The following is a 15,758-nucleotide window of genomic DNA, read 5'->3' as shown; positions in this document are numbered from 1 at the left end:
ATATTAGTAAAAAAAATGTTTTTCTAAAAAAGAAATATTAAATATTATTATTATAATATATAGTTAAATATTTTATAATATCATATTACAGATAGTTATTATTTTGAACAAATTATTTATTTAGTTTTTAATTATATATAATAATTTATTTATTACTTTTCACAACTTTCTAATATATTTTTTAAACGTTATAGATATATTTATTATTTTTTTTTATCCAATTTGTAACATATTTAAAAGAGATTCTCCTTGAAAAATATTAATATAATTACCAGGAATATTTAGAATTAGTAGTTTATCCTAGTCTACATTTTTTGTTTAAGTCTAAAAATATCAAAAATAATTCCTATGAATAGATATAAAAGTTATGTTTAAATAATACCAAAAATTGAACTCCATCGAACCCAATTTTAGGAAGTTCAAAAGAAAACTTTTTTTCTGTTAACTTAGCTGTGCTTTTTTCTCAGTGTTTATTCAAGTCCAAATTGCAATGTCGCCTGCCATCGTTTTCGTTTCCGGCATCGGTGGTGTAGGCAAATGGAAAGTGCTGGCAGACCAGGAGATGGGGGCGGCAGGACGGGCCTTAGGACAGAGGGGGCGTGGCAGCGGACTTCGTGTGGCCATCCAGCTGTGAGCCAACTTTGTCGAGCAATTATTTTTAGCGCAGCTGGAGCGGCGCTGCCTTGGCTCGTCGCAGCTCTTGTTTGCCTTTCATATAAGCGAGTGCAAATACTTTTTTAAGTGCCTGTATGCGGTGCTTCCTGCTCCTGCTGCTGTTGTTGTTGTGGTCGTTGACTGTTGTCGTCCTTTGAAGTGGCAAAATATTTGACAAGAAAATGACTTTTCCGGCGCGGGAGAAGAAGCAAAAAAGAAAGCGGGGCCAATTGTCGGCGAGTGTATGATAATGTTTTTGGCCACAATTTGCTGGCCCGGCCGGCAGAAGTTGATCCATTGTGGTCATTGCTGGTGACCCTAATTCGTGGCCAGTCGTCTTTGTGTCCTGCAAAACAGCCCAAGTCCTTTGTAGAGGAGGAAACTGAACGGCTCGTTCCAAGGCAATTTCTGTACAATTTCCATAATACTATTAGCCAGGCACCATTAGCTTTTTATTTTTGTTTTTTGCCCCGAAAACCAATTTGCACTAATTGGCTTTCAATAATATTTTTGAATGCACTAATTGATTATTAATATGATTAGGCGAAAGATATTAAAGCTGCCAGCTAGGACAAATTGGCTTGGACTTTGTTTACATTTTATTGACCCAAATACAGAGTTCGCATCAAAAGCAAATTAAGCTAATACGTACCGCGTGATTTGGGCTTAGTAGTTTTGCCAAGCCATAAACATTATTTTTATTTTAAAATATTCATATGAATATGAATTTAATATGGGTAAAAACAAAATGTTTATTTAATAAATTCGAATATTCTAGCTTCAATTTTATTTATATTAAATTTTCAATAACATATTTATGGACATTTTTTGGGCAAAAATCGCCAGCGTGAAATTCAGAATAAACTATTTGAAAATGCTTTTGGTTGTGTGTGTTTTTTTATTCTTCTCTCTTAAATTTTATAGCAGCAAGGCGAATAAAATATTTCATCTTCTCAGCTGGACAATTCGTAAAATATTAAGTAAACGGCAAACATTTTTGCTTACAAAGGATAAGCCGAGCTCATCACTGCTTCTCGAGGCCCTCTCCTCGCCCCTTTTTATGGACACTCTAATTGGTTTCGGAATTTGCTTGGTTTTACCTTTAAAATAAATTTGTTGGTCTGTTTATTCAGAGTGAAAAATGTTGTAGTTGTTGTACGTCTTGGCTTAGCTTTGAATTTGCCTGCAACCTTCTTCGGGGGGCTTTAATTTTCACACATATCTATTTTTGTTAATCCAGCCTGGATTTGCCCAGTCGAGCAGACGTTCATATGCTCGTCTTAAAGCCCTAAACTTTTGCCTGAAATAAGCTTAGACTTTGTGCCTTTGTAATTAGCATGTAGTTGTGCAGGATGAGCCACGTCGCTAAAATTCATCATTTTAATTTTAGCACCCAATGCGGTAATATAAAAATACACCTTTAAAGCCCGTAAAAAGGCAAACTGCTTAATTGTGAATTTTTAACGAAATACTCAGTCGACTCGAAAGTGTTGAAGTGCCTGGGAAAGGCTGACAAACCGGCAGTAATTCATTCTTCACCGTTTTTGCTTAGCTCCATTAAAGCGCCATTAAATATTCGCTTTGCTGTGCGGCATTAAATTGATTATAACGTTTCAATTTATTTTAAATGAATTACTGTGTGTTCACCTGTTTTTTGCGCTTTGTATTTATTTGATTTGTGCTCGATTCAAATAGGTAATCAGTTAATAAATTAAAAATGCTGGCCCGTATCTGTGGTTTTTCCCCCCAACCGTTTCATTTTGTGTTAAATCAGCGGGCTTTTTGCGCAAATTTCTGGCTTAGACCTCTTGGTTGGCGGGCCATTCCTTGGCCCACCGCAGGCCGGGCATAACAATTGCTTTTTATTTTACGATCGCCGGCCAAAGGACCGGGGGTCCTCCTGTTCCTGGCCAGACAAATACCCCCGGAAGAGGGGCCGCACATTGCTTGTCTTTAATTATGTTTTGGTCCTCGAGTTTTGTGCATTGCCTTGTTTATTTTTATTACCCGGCGCCGCGTCTGCGCCTGTTTATTTACATTAATTTTTTCAATTTACCTTTATTGCCCGGGCGCAGAGGGTCCTTCGGTTTGGTTTTTGGTTCTGGTTCGGCTTGGCCGGGACTTAATTAAGCTGTCAGCCGCCCCGCCTCCGCCGTTTAATAAAAACTCCCCTTATTTACGACTCGAGTCCTGGGGGATCTGCGGTCTGAGTCAGATGCCAATTCCCATTTCCGCTGCATCCTGGCTAATTTGCCTCCGTCATTGGATTGCCAATCTACGGCTAATGCGGCGCTGTTTGGCGCCCGCTCCTCGGGGTTGAGTGGCGGCTGAACTCAAAAGTGCCCCAAAATGTCAGGCACTTTTGAAATTTCCTACGCAATTTCCGTTGTCAACACCTTGACAGCTGTCAGACACACACACACACAGACACTCTCGCGTCACACACGCACTCACACTCGCACTCGCACACTCATGGGCACTTGTCAGTTCGATTCGCCCGTCGCCTCTCTCCCCGGCTGTTGTTGTTTTTGTTTTGCTCTTTTTCGCTCTTTTTCGCCGACAGGAAACGGAAATTGTTAGGCTTAATAGACAATTCGCATTTCCCGCGCCTTTGAACTCCCGAATTCGCCCTCCTTCTGTCCGCACAATTGCACAAATCAGCAGACTTGCGTCCCACCCGGCCCCTGCTCCTGCGCTGAGGGCAGAGAATCACAATAATTATAATATTTAACATCTCAATGGCCAGCCAGATCCTTTGCCAGTCTAATGAGGCGTCGCCGAAGGACATGCATAATCAATGAACGACCAAACGGACGAGTGAATCGCTGAATGAATGGGTGAACAGGGATGGAAATTATGGGGATGGATAATTAATTAAGGAAATATTTGGTCCTTGGCCATCAGTGTCAGGCGAGCAGGGCAAAAGCTTTAAGGCAGGCAGGTCCTGAAAATCCACCAGGGTTTTTTAAACATCTTTTACAAGTAAATATATTTTTTTTATTTATAAATTTAAATACTAAATATATCTGGGTAAATTTAAAAAATCAAATAAATTCCCCACATTTTATTTCACATTATTTAAAACATGGTGGAAAATATTAAATATTTTATTAACTGAATATATTTAATTTTCCATTTTCAGCTACTGCGTTGAATTCGAGGTATTAAAAGCCTCCAAGGCCTGCCGCAAACTGCCGCCATACAATCTCATGCTGGAAGGTAAGTACTCTTTTTCAAAAAATTACTAACATAAAATATATTTTGTTATTATATTTTAAATAGATACATAAAATTAATGGCCGGAATTAATTTAAAAATCGTGAAATGAATAAATTAAGCATCATTTTCTCTCCTTAAAAATGTTTTATCTTTCTTTAAAAAAATAAGAAAAGAAAGAGAGAGAGAACATATCCATGCGATAAAATCCCTATATAGATACAAATGGTTGAAAATATAATTAAACCTTTTACTATGTAATTATGATACTGGATTTCATTGAAAATATAGCTAAGCCCTATACATTTGTTTCTGTGCATTGATTCTTTAACTTTTATTCTAGGTTGTATTTTTAACATTTTGTAAATCCCTGTTAAAGAAACATTCCTGTTTTTTCATCCCCTTAGGCGATCGCATAACGGTGCGCTGTGACCTGGAGGCGCTGATCCAGGACACCTTGCCCAGCACCACCACTGCCAGGACACCCCAAGGCCCCAACCCGCCGCCCAGCACCACCGCCTCCGCTTCCGGCCAGCGGGCGGATGACCTCGAGGAGGAGCGACAGCAGCGGGAGAACAGCAGCGGCAGCGACGGCGACGACCAGGAAACGGAGGCGGAGGAGGAGGAGGAGGAGCAGGAGCAGGAGGAGCAGGAGCAGGAGCAGGACGACCTGCAGAATGCCGTGGACACGGACAGCAACGAGAGCTCCGATTACCGCCACCAGAGGTCACAGTCGCCGATGTCGCACAGCCGCCGGACAGCGGGAAAGCGCAGCGCCGTGCCGGCCACGCCCCCGCCCACGCTGGCGCCCACCTACCACTGCCGGGGGGAGGGGCTGGCCGGGCGCACGACACGCTGGAGCGCGCTGCCGGCGCCGTCGTGCCGCGGCAAGTGGCTGCGCCTGACCGTCGGACCGCCCAAGAAGTGCGGCCACGCCCAGTTCATCTTTGTCTAAGGCGCCCCGGGCCGCCCACGATCTTTTTTTTTCGCCTCCCCCCCTCCCGTGTAGGTTATGGTGTACGGTTACGGTGCCACCCACCCCCACCACCCATCATCATATCATATCATATCGCCCGCAAAGCCCTTCCCCCATCCGAACACCCGAACCCCCCCAAACTCCGGCCCAAGAAAAAAGGTACCCCATCGTATGTAAGCGTTTAAAAATTAAGCCAGTGGATTAAGAAGATCATAGCATATGTGTGAGGTCAGTTTTTTTTTGTCTCTCTAGAGTAGCGATCCGAAGGGTAAAGTCACAGGGCCAGTGCAGTAGTGAAGATAGGGATGGTATCTTTGAAATAAAGCTGCTTAGCTAGCAAAGTGCTGAACATAAATGCCGTATTCTAAATAATGTTTAAAGATCTTCGAAATTTTCATAAATTAAACCATATAATACAGATCTATTAAATAAGACTCAAAACAGAGTCCAGGCCTTTAATAATATTGCAAATAATTTCAGATCAACAATTTGCAACATTTATAATGTGCAATATTCTAGATAATATTCAAAGTAATTTGAAAGCTTTCAAAAATGAGATCAATAAAAAATATTCTATAATATTTAAAAGAGTTTCTAAAGGATCCCATAAGCTGCCGTCTGCCAATCTTTTGGCCTTTGCGGACTGTCTTCGGAGAGCTTTCCTCTAAGTAGTTTAGGACACCCTGTCGTGTAAGCATCCAGGGCTCCGACCCGAAACAAGAACTCTATCTGCGCTCGGGGCCGTTGGAGACGCTCATCTCGGATCGGATAATACTAGAAACTAGAGACTAAGCCATCAAATACCGCAAAACATGGTCAGCGAACATGGAGTCGGGCTGCTTAGTGAAGGAACCTATATATAGGCATATAAATATATTTACGTGGATGTGCATGAGTGTATCTATCTAATCGTTAGTTCCCCGACTTGCAAACACACACGCCCGCTCTTGAGGTCCCCCATTTCAGTTGCCCTGGCGGACAGGCTCCTGGAGTCGGAATTAACGTTTGGATCTTAGCATTAATCTGAACGTAAGGTACACACGAATGTCGAAAGTAATTATTTAAATTATAATTAAACCAATAATGAGATCATTCAATAAAGAACGAGTATAATTTTAATGTAAACTATTCTGGTTCTTGTTCTGCGGTCTTGGTCATTTCCCTTTATGGCGTTACAAAATCCTGGTTTTCCTAGAACTAGTTTGGCGACTCTTTCAAGAGTGTAGGTACAGTGTGATGAAAGTATGGGTTATAAGAAACACTTGGTAAGTAAAACTGAAGATTAAGGAAATTAAATATAATAAACAAGTAAAGATATTCAATTTGTTAAAGATATTAAAGATATAAAAGATATAAAAGATATAAAAGATATAAAAGATATAAAAGATATTAGAGATATTAAAGATATTAAAGATATTAAAGATATAAAAGATATAAAAGATATGAAAGATATAAAAGATATAAAAGATATAAAAGATATAAAAGATATAAAAGATATAAAAGATATAAAAGATATAAAAGATATAAAAGATATAAAAGATATAAAAGATATAAAAGATATAAAAGATATAAAAAATATAAAAGATATAAAAGATATAAAAGATGTAAAAGATATATAGGTGTAAAAGATATAAAATATATTAACGATAAATATAAGATGTAGCAGCATATAGTATATAATATCTAATCAAACATTAAGGAGACTTGAGGTATTGCCTAAAATATTTTTTTTAGCCTGAAAAACAGCATTCACAACCACTGTGCTTGGCCCAGCTGACTGGGCTGTACCGGTTGACCCAATTACCCATAGTCAGGTGCCAAGTGCTCTTTCACTGGCTCTGCCTCTGGGCGAAGAGTTCACGGTGAAGGCCAGAAGAAAGCCAGAGAGGCGGGAGAGAAGAAAGAGCCGCACTACGAGCAGAAGAAAGAGCCGAGAGCCGGGCAGAGGCGGCCGCTCGATTAGTCCCAAAGCGATCGCAGACCCATACGGACACCTGTCCGCGAAGCTGAAGAATCTAACCTTTAAGAGTAATTCTCGACTTGCATTCTTCTGGCTGTGTGATTCATCAAGTGTGGTTCCCGTTCTTTTGCCGTGGCCGCGAAGAAAGTTGTCTTCGAACATGTTAATTGTGACGCGACTGTGGGCCGCTGTGTCAGTCGATTTCTTTTAACGGTCTCAGTTTGCCCCAACGAAATCACCTTTCGTTCGAGCGGATAATCCAAAGCGTCTAGAGCCGCTCTTAGGCTTTCTTTATTCTGGCCTAAAGTGGAAGCCATAAAGCAGGCCTTAAGCCTACGAACATTGCTAACTCTTGAAGAGAGGTCACTTGAGGGGATTTGTTTGAACTTGTTTTTTGTGGAAACACAAGCCTAAGAACTTTTGGTCATAATATTAAGTGGTTTTAGGGTTCAAAATTAGACAACAAATTTTAATTTTAATTTTCGGAAAGAATTATTCACAACTACTAGCAGGTGTGGGTCATTGATATATTTTTTTCTAAAAAACAAACAGAAATCGATGTAAACAAAAGGCCCTAGGCGGTTGTAAGATACCATAGACTTTTTTGACTTCAGGGAAAGTGAATTTATACATTATATAGCTAACATATTTTCCCAAAATCACTTAGCACTTAGCCATGTTGCCAGACAAAAAGGCGGCCTTGCTGCTGGTGGCCGCGATCACCGCCCTGAAATTGGAGGAAATTAATTGCTTTAGGCGAAACTTCGAGGCGCGTCAAAGCAGCAACTCGAATATTCCGCTGTGGAAGCAAAGAGTGAGTCCGAGAAAGCCTCCTAGGTATTCGCCTTTATCACTAGAATTTTCCCAACTTCAGGCCTGTGAAAAGTCGCAGAAACAGAGGCAGAATGCGCACTACGTGTGCGATGAGAAGGGCGACTTTAAGTGTCTTCCCGGCTGGCAGGGTGACCTCTGCCAGGTGCCCATGTGCCGACGGGGCTGCGACCCCATGAACGGTATGGTTGGACTTAATGTTGATTCTTGGTGACCCTACAACCCCTGATCCCACCTAGGCTACTGCCAGCGACCCGGCGAGTGCAGGTGCCGCATCGGCTACAGCGGCGAGCTCTGCGACAAGTGCATCCCGCTGCCAGGCTGCCAGCACGGCGACTGCACCAAGCCCTTCGAGTGCATCTGCAAGCCCGGCTGGGCGGGACTCTTCTGCACGGAACGTAAGTAGCGGCCGGCTGGGATCGTCAGTTCAAGTTGCTCTACAAGTCACCCCATAGCCAGTTGCCGGAGCGGATGCCACAGCACCCGGGGATACTGCGAGGCGCCGGGCGAGTGCCGCTGCCGGATCGGCTACGCCGGACGCACCTGCTCCGAGTGCGCCACGATGCCCGGCTGCCAGCACGGCACCTGCAGCAAGCCGCTCGAGTGCCTCTGCCTGCCCGGCTACACAGGACTGCTCTGCCAGACGCGTAAGTCCAGCCACCGCTGAGGATCATCCACCCATTTAATCCCCACAACTCTCAACCATTCTAACCCGCAGCCCTCTGCGACCCCGACTGCAGCAAGCAGCACGGATACTGCCGCAAGCCCGGCGAGTGCCGGTAAGTAGAATGTAGTTATCACAAAAGCCGTTTGGCTACACTACGATTGAAAAACCGGAAGGAAAAATCGTATTTTTTACAAAAATCTGAATCTCGTATTTTTTGACAAAAAATCGGAATCCCACTTTTTTGCCACACATTTTCCGTTTTTTGGATGGATAATGGGGATCGTAAGCATATTAGGCAAGGTGTTCAAAACAGTCGGTTTTTGGCTCTACGCCTTAATGGCTAAACTACGACCGAAAAACCGGAAGGAAAAATCGTATTTTTGACAAAAATCTGAATCTCGTATTTTCGACAAAAATCTAAATCCCATTTTTTCGCTCTAAACTTTCAGTTTTTTGGCCGCTGTAATACAACCAAAAGCCAGAATTTGAATGCCAATAGATTGGAAATTAAACAACGAGCTCAGCAAGGTATGACACTACCTTGCTGAGCTCGTTGTTTAATTTCCAATCTATTGGCATTGAAATGTAAAAATTTTAACTTTTGGGACTTTTTTAAACGCTTAAGTTCAAAATGTGAGCTGCTTAAGGTACTTAATTGGTTTGGTTTTATATACCGCTATATGTTTATTCCTGGCCAACGCAGATCCATGTGCACTTGAACCCGTATGGGCCAACGCAGATCCATTTGCACTTGAACCCGTATCAATTAAGGAAACCCACTCCCGCCACTATTTCTCACGGACACCCTTCATTTTCTCCCCCAGCTGCAAGGTGGGCTGGACGGGCAGCCAGTGCGACAAGTGCTTCCCCTACCCCGGATGTGCCAACGGGGATTGCGAGGCGCCGTGGGAGTGCAACTGCCATCCCGGCTGGGGCGGGATGCTGTGCGACGAGAGTGAGTACATCCGCTGTGTGGGAGTGGAGTAGGCTACTGACCGCGTTGACCCACAGAGCTCACCTACTGCGCGGAGCATCCGGACACGTGCGAGAACGAGGGCAAGTGCATCTCCCTGAGCCGCGAGGACGGCAGCTACCGCTGCCAGTGCCGGCAGGGATTCCTGGGCAAGAACTGCGAGATACGCGATGACTTTCTGCTAACCTCGGTGGCGCCGCCGCGCATCACCCCGCCCACGCCCACCGACCAGGTGCAGGACATGGGCCAAGAGCTGGGCACAGGTGTGCTCGATGACAGCGCGATGGTGGAAAAGTTGTCGGCGGTTAACGAGCCGGAGCGCCGGACAAATGACACCGAAGTGGTGGTGGCAACCGCAGGAGCAGCAGCAGCAGCAGTTGGAGCAGGACCCGCCAACAGGACGACAGTGGTGGCAACTGAAGCTGGCAGCCACAATGCGACTAATGAAGCGTTAAGCGTCGTTACAACGAGGCGTGCCACCCCAGCCCCATCGCTGCCCCCCGCCACGGCCACGGCGGCAGCAACCGGCGAAAAAGCCGTGAGGGGTAATGCAACAAGTGTGGCGGCGGAGGCAGGACCTCCTCCTTCGGTGCCCACCGTCACCAGCCAGGAGCAAACAATAGCAACGCTGGCGCCAGCTGCAACAGCAACATCCGTGACCAGCCACAAGGACAAGCCGAATGCGGAGGTCGAGGAGGAGGACGAAGATGACGAGGATGACGAGGAGGACGAGGATGGCGAGTACGATGAGGAGGAGGACGAGGACGAGGACGATGAGGAGGATGACAGCGATCAACTTATACCAAATATTATATAGTTAGGCAGCTGACAAATGGCCAGCAATCTATTTTTTTTTTTTGTCGCATCCATAACCCATGGTCATCCAGGAGTTTGAAATCCTTCGAATGCAGGGTATCTTAAAGTGCGCTTCCCTTTTTTTTACAGATACTCCACACCAATAAGTAGACCAACCTTTTGCGATAGATATACATATATAAATTGTATTTATTTATGATAATTTTAGGGATTAAGCTAGGCAATTTTCGATTTAACAAATGTCAAAAAAAAAATGATAATAATAAAGTTTGCTAATCTTAAGTGCTACCATAAATCGTTGGATCGAAATTGGGTGGAAAGTGGGGGGTCTGAGGGACCGGAGCTGGGGGAGTTCAATTCCTGCACTCGGATTGCACTTGGTTCGCTTAAACCTAAGACAAGGGAAGTTCTTTGAGCGGTTTGAAAGGGGATCTATATGGCCATCGTAGCGCCACCGAGTTGGGGGAGGAATGGGAGGATCGGGGGTACAGAAACCAGCACAACATAAACATCTAAACATACATATGTATCTTGCATATGGGCGTTAATAAATATATGTATCTGGTAGGCTGACTTACGAAACGACCAAAAAAATGTGTGGAAACATATGGGGGAATAACGCAATACAATGTCTATCGATACGAATAATAATAATAAGAATTATGCCAAATTTTCTGGGTTCTAGTTGAGCTCCCGCTTGTCGCGCTGACTGATCTGGGCCATGGTGATGTACTGGCGCACCAGGCGCGAGATCTCGTGGGCCTGCTCCGTTTGCACGCGGATGACGCGCTGCTGCATCAGATTGCCCACCTTCATGTCCAGGAAGAGGGCGCCGTCCTCCGAGCGAACCTATCGAAAACCAAACCATGATTAGCAAGAGCATTCCCAAGGGAAACCCGGGGCAACTCACCTTGCGCGTGGAGATCACCTCCATGAAGCTCCAGTGCTGCAGGGTCTCGTGGGTGTTGGGGTCCAGGAAGAGGACGCCGCGCCGGTTGAGGGCCAGGATGAGGTCCCGCCACATGGGACTGTGGTTGTCCTCCACATGCGGCCCCTCCTCCGCCCAGATGCGCTTCACCGCAAAGAAGCTGCTGCCGAAGAGCGGCCAGGTGGCCAGCACATTGAGGAACTGGGCCTTCACCTGGCCGGGACTCAGGTTGGCCACCTGCGGCCAGGCCGACTGCACCAGGCCCACCCACTGGGCGGGTCGGATCTCGCGGATGCCCAGCGCCGGCTTGGGCAGCAGGAATTTTATCTCCTTCATCGCCGGCACATGACTCAGATCGGCTGCCCGATGCAGCAGTGCCGCAATCCTTGCCATATCCCTGACCATCTCCGGCACGGGCACCCCATTGCCGGGCAGCTCCAGCAGCAGACCCTCCAGGTAGTCCGGCGCCACCTGGTTGAAGAGCACCTCCACGTATAGGGGCATCGGAGCGGGTTCCCGCTTCAGGGCGAAGTGCCAAACGGAGCGGCAGAAGATCAGGTAGAAGGGCTGCCCGGACTTGAGCAGCTCCGTGGTCACGTCCAGGATGTACTCGTCGGCGGCCAGGGGCATGGTGAAGGCATCGCCCTGGACGATGCAGTACAGGGAGAACTCCTGCTGCTCCGCTTCCGATTCCACGCCCAGCAGGGCGCACAGCTCGGCGATCACGTCGGCCACCACGGTGGAGCAGCGGGTGTTGACCACTCGTTCCGCGCCGCCGGGAAGGCGGTAGATCTGCCGGCGGGCCGAGCGTCCCGCGGAGACGGCCGTCACCTCCTCCACGCTGGGCACATTCTTCCGGCCGCCACAGCGAGCAGTCTTCCGGAGATTGGTGAGACAAACGGCGGCAGTGCCGTGGCAGGAGCGCCGCCGGTCGGAGGCCGCCGAGGTCAGGTGCTCCATCAGGTAGGGACGCAGTGCGTCCGAGCAGCCGAAGTACGCCGCCAGGATGCTGAGCAGGCGCCAGGCTCTCTGCGAGCTGTCCGGGCAGGGCGACCGGTTGGCCGTCGTCTGCTTCATCAGCTGGCAGTAGACCTCGTCGCGCAAGGCCAAGTATTTGTGACAGTGCTGAAAGGATCAGATGGGAGTAGTTAGTATTTAGGTATAGAAAAGTATGTCAAGACGCGTTAATTCAAAGTATGTATCTTTCTATCTTTCTTTCTTTCTATCCTTCTATATTTCTATCTTTCTACCTATGGAAATCTTCCTATCTTTCTATCTTTATATTTTTCTATCTTTCTATATTTCTATCTTTTTATCTTTCTGTATTTCTATCTCTCTATTTTTATATTTTTATATATTTGTATATTTGTATATTTGTATATTTGTATCTTTGTATCTATGTATCTTTGTATTCTTGTATCTATGTATCATTGTATCTTTGTATCTTTCTATCTTTCTGTATTTCCATCTCTCTATCTTTATATCTTTGTATCATTGTATATTTGTATCTTTGTATATTTGTATATTTGTATCTTTGCATCTATGTATCATTGTATCAATGTATCTTTCTATCTTTGTTTATTTGTATCTTTCTATATTTCTGTATTTCTATCTTTGTATCTTTGTATCTTTCCATCTTTGTATCTTTGTATATTTGTATCTATGTATCTTTCTATCTTTGTTTATTTGTATCTTTCTATATTTCTGTATTTCTATCTTTCTATCTTTCTATCTTTGTATCTTTCTATCTTTGTATCTTTCTATCTGTGTATCTTTCTATCTTTGTATCTTTCTATCTTTGTATCTTTCTATCTTTGTATCTTTCTATCTTTGTATCTTTCTATCTTTGTATCTTTCTATCTTTGTATCTTTCTATCTTTGTATCTTTCTAACTTGGTATATTTCTATCTTTCTATTTTTGTATCTTTCTATCTTTGTATCTTTCTATCTTTGTATCTTTCTAACTTGGTATCTTTCTATCTTTGTATCTTTCTATCTTTGTATCTTTCAATCTTTGTATCTTTCTATCTTTGTATCTTTGTATTTTTGTATCTTTCTATCTTTGTATCTTTCTATCTTAGTATCTTTCTATCTTTGTATCTTCCTATCTTTGTATATTTCTATCTTTGTATCTTTCTATCTTTGTATCTTTCTATCTTTGTATCTTTCTATTTTTGTATCTTTGTATCTTTCTATCTTTGTATCTTTCTATCTTTGTATCTTTCTATCTTTGTATCTTTCTATCTTTCTTTATATTTTTCTATCTTTCTGTATTTTTATCTTTCCATCTTTTTATCTTTCTTTCTTTCTATCTTTTTAATTATCTATCTTTCTATTTATTTATCTATATATCTATTTAACTATTTAAAAATCTTTCTTTTCGCCTTTCTAAATTTTTATCTTTCTATCTATTTATGGTCTATATAAATATCTACCCATCTAAATATCGATCTATCAAAATTTCTATATGTCTGTCTATCTGTATACTATATTTTTCTATGAATGTATCTATCTGTATACTATATTTATCTATGAATGTATCTATCTATATTCTTATTTATCTATCTTCCGATCTATCTATATTTATATCTATCTATCTATATATGCACCTATCCATACATACATATATGCGAAATTATCTACTATTAAACGGATTTAAACATTCCTTTTTAAAAGGACTAAAATATTTTAAAATAGGGAAATAGTTTTTCTTGATTGACAGCGCTTGGTTATTAAAGATACAACTCAAAATACTTCCGATAGCCAATTTTATATAACAACTCTTCCTGTTGCCAGCTCAAATCGAGTTTGCAAAACTGGAATTGGCATCGAGTTAGCATTTTCCATCAAGTAATTATTTTTGGACTGGTAAAATAAATATTTTACATATCTTAAGTTTTTTAGCTGACGTTACTAATGTTTTTATGTTCCGCTGAAAGACAGCCATGATCTCTACTCCACTTTCGGCCCATAAAATTCTCGCAGAGTTGCGAAACTCCTTGTACACATTTATTCCCCAAAGTGGCTATGTGACTTCGAGGTGTCCACAATTTATTTCCGGTTGCCAAGCTCCAATTTCTAGGGCAGCAGAGCAGCCGGCGATTTAGTTGTCGCCCGAAACCTGTTGCACATATTTGCGGGACCACCTCAAAGTCGTTGAATTCAACCGGTTTTGGTAACCCAGAAGCCTCTAAACAGAACTTGGAACCAAGAACCCAGAACCCCGAACCCAGAACACTCACCATGAGCACGGTGTAGACGCACTTGACCTCGGTGAGGTCGGGGTCCAGCGGGATGTCGCCGCAGTAGCGCAGGATGCAGTCGAAGCACTCGAGCGCCAGGGGCGCCAGGTCATTGGGCAGCCGGAGGAGCGGCAGGCGTATGGCGTGGCCCTGCCACTTCACCAGCTCGGCGTACGAACGATTCGCGGCGGACTGGTGCCGCTCGTGGTGGCGGTCGGCGTCCCTCAGTTGGCTGTAAAATAAATATCAATTCATTTAGCACATTCAACAAAAACCCTGTCGATTAGTAAAAAATTAAGAAAGTGCCAAGGAATCGAAAAATAATATGTAAATAATACGAAATTAAAAATGTACAGTATGAGGAATCTTCAAACTAATACTCTATATATTTTTGAGATACAACAAGCTTGTTAAACCTCATTTTTTGAATTAAAAAATCTTCCTGAAATTATTTTTTAGTGTCTTAAGTTGTTTAAATAAATCCAGTGATTTATACCTAAATCAAAGTCTCAAAAAATCAATAAACAATTTTTCTACATTTTTTCGGGATACGATAAGCTACCTAAGGCACTGCGATATCCCTGGTACTTCAATGGCCCCCCCAACTTACTCATTGCGGAAGTGCTGCATGGCGAACTGGAGCAGCGAGTACTTGGTGACCGAGGGCGGGGTGCCGCCGTTGCCCTCGTCCTGCATGTAGTTGGCGTCCAGGTCGTGGTGCGGCAGGGACTGCGACTGCTGCTGCTGCTGCTGCAGGATCTGCTCCTGCTGGTGCCCCTGGCCGTTGGTCAGCGAGGCGGGCTGCTGGCCGGCGTTGGACTTGCGGGCGGAGTGCAGGTAGCTCTGCTGCTTGAGGAACCGCTGCTGCTGTCCCTGCTGCTGCTGCTGCTGCTGGTGCTCGGCGGCCATCTGCTGCTCCTCCAGGGCATCCTCCAGCTGCTGCTGCTGCTGCTGCTGCTGCGTTTGGTGGTGCTGCAGGTGGTGGTGCAGGTCCGCCTGCTGCACCTGCTCGTTCTGGCGGGATCCGCCGCCCTCCACGCCGTGCTCGTTGCGCTGGTTGTGCGCCTGGCGGGATTCCAGGCGCTCCAGCGGCACATTCAGGGTCTGGGCGGCGGCCCGGGCTCCTGAAGACAGAGTGGAGGCCTTCGATTGTGACTGCAAGTGGGAGGAGGGAGAGAGCTGAGTTATTGTTATTATTCTTTATCAATTTTTTAAAATGTAGTTTAATTTATTATATATAAAATAGTTAAATATCATATTCTTTATTTATTTACTAAAGTTAAAGGTAAACTTTATAAAACGAAGCCTAAAAGACAAAAAAAAGCCGAGATCAGAGGCAATGTTATTATAATTTATTATTGATTAAAGATGACAGTAAAATATTAATATTATACAGTAAGTAAGAATTTAACTATAGGATAAGGTGTTATATATTAAAGAGCCCTTTAAAACTAATTGTAAAACTTGAGAATAATATTTCTAATAAATTTATATT

General features: G+C 43.8%; 3 protein-coding genes across 5 annotated transcripts in view; 2 read left to right on the top strand and 1 right to left on the bottom strand.

Annotated features, from left to right (window-relative positions):
- Positions 1–5,971, top strand: part of LOC108025912 (uncharacterized protein DDB_G0284311) — a 97,346-nt gene extending 91,375 nt beyond the window's left edge. For both annotated transcript variants that reach the window (XM_050889512.1, XM_017096597.3), the window contains exons 5-6: positions 3,797–3,873; positions 4,278–5,971. In XM_050889512.1, coding sequence (XP_050745469.1) covers positions 3,797–3,873; positions 4,278–4,825 — 625 coding nt within the window. In that variant the 3' untranslated portion in view covers positions 4,826–5,971. The remainder of the gene's footprint in view (positions 1–3,796; positions 3,874–4,277) is intronic.
- An 850-nt stretch (positions 5,972–6,821) lies between these two features.
- On the top strand, positions 6,822–10,257 carry LOC108025740 (delta-like protein B). The gene is made up of 8 exons (XM_044093672.2): positions 6,822–6,874; positions 7,474–7,620; positions 7,681–7,819; positions 7,877–8,035; positions 8,093–8,284; positions 8,356–8,416; positions 9,129–9,259; positions 9,316–10,257. Exons 2-8 carry the CDS (start codon positions 7,483–7,485, stop codon positions 10,092–10,094), a joined length of 1,599 nt encoding a protein of 532 aa, XP_043949607.1. The 5' UTR covers positions 6,822–6,874; positions 7,474–7,482; the 3' UTR covers positions 10,095–10,257.
- A 114-nt stretch (positions 10,258–10,371) lies between these two features.
- The window catches only part of LOC108025738 (unconventional myosin-XV), a 44,974-nt gene continuing 39,587 nt past the window's right edge, over positions 10,372–15,758 (bottom strand). For both annotated transcript variants that reach the window (XM_017096326.3, XM_017096327.3), the window contains 4 exons: positions 14,874–15,418; positions 14,264–14,495; positions 11,004–12,146; positions 10,372–10,942 (listed from right to left, as the gene is read on the bottom strand). In XM_017096326.3, coding sequence (XP_016951815.1) covers positions 10,775–10,942; positions 11,004–12,146; positions 14,264–14,495; positions 14,874–15,418 — 2,088 coding nt within the window. In that variant the 3' untranslated portion in view covers positions 10,372–10,774. The remainder of the gene's footprint in view (positions 10,943–11,003; positions 12,147–14,263; positions 14,496–14,873; positions 15,419–15,758) is intronic.

Source organism: Drosophila biarmipes, chromosome X (genome assembly GCF_025231255.1).
Source record: "Drosophila biarmipes strain raj3 chromosome X, RU_DBia_V1.1, whole genome shotgun sequence".
Lineage (NCBI taxonomy): Eukaryota > Metazoa > Arthropoda > Insecta > Diptera > Drosophilidae > Drosophila > Drosophila biarmipes.
The sequence above is the reverse complement of the archived record's forward strand: the minus strand, read 5'-3'. Positions and strand labels throughout refer to the sequence as shown.

Bases quoted from the DNA above. Each gene is read 5' to 3' on its own strand.
- LOC108025740 (XM_044093672.2), top strand. From the start codon at position 7,483: ATGTTGCCAGACAAAAAGGCGGCCTTGCTGCTGGTGGCCGCGATCACC. The intron at 7,621-7,680 runs GTGAGTCCGAGA...TCCCAACTTCAG, and splicing joins TTCCGCTGTGGAAGCAAAGA to GCCTGTGAAAAGTCGCAGAA. The intron at 8,036-8,092 runs GTAAGTAGCGGC...GTCACCCCATAG, and splicing joins GGGACTCTTCTGCACGGAAC to CCAGTTGCCGGAGCGGATGC.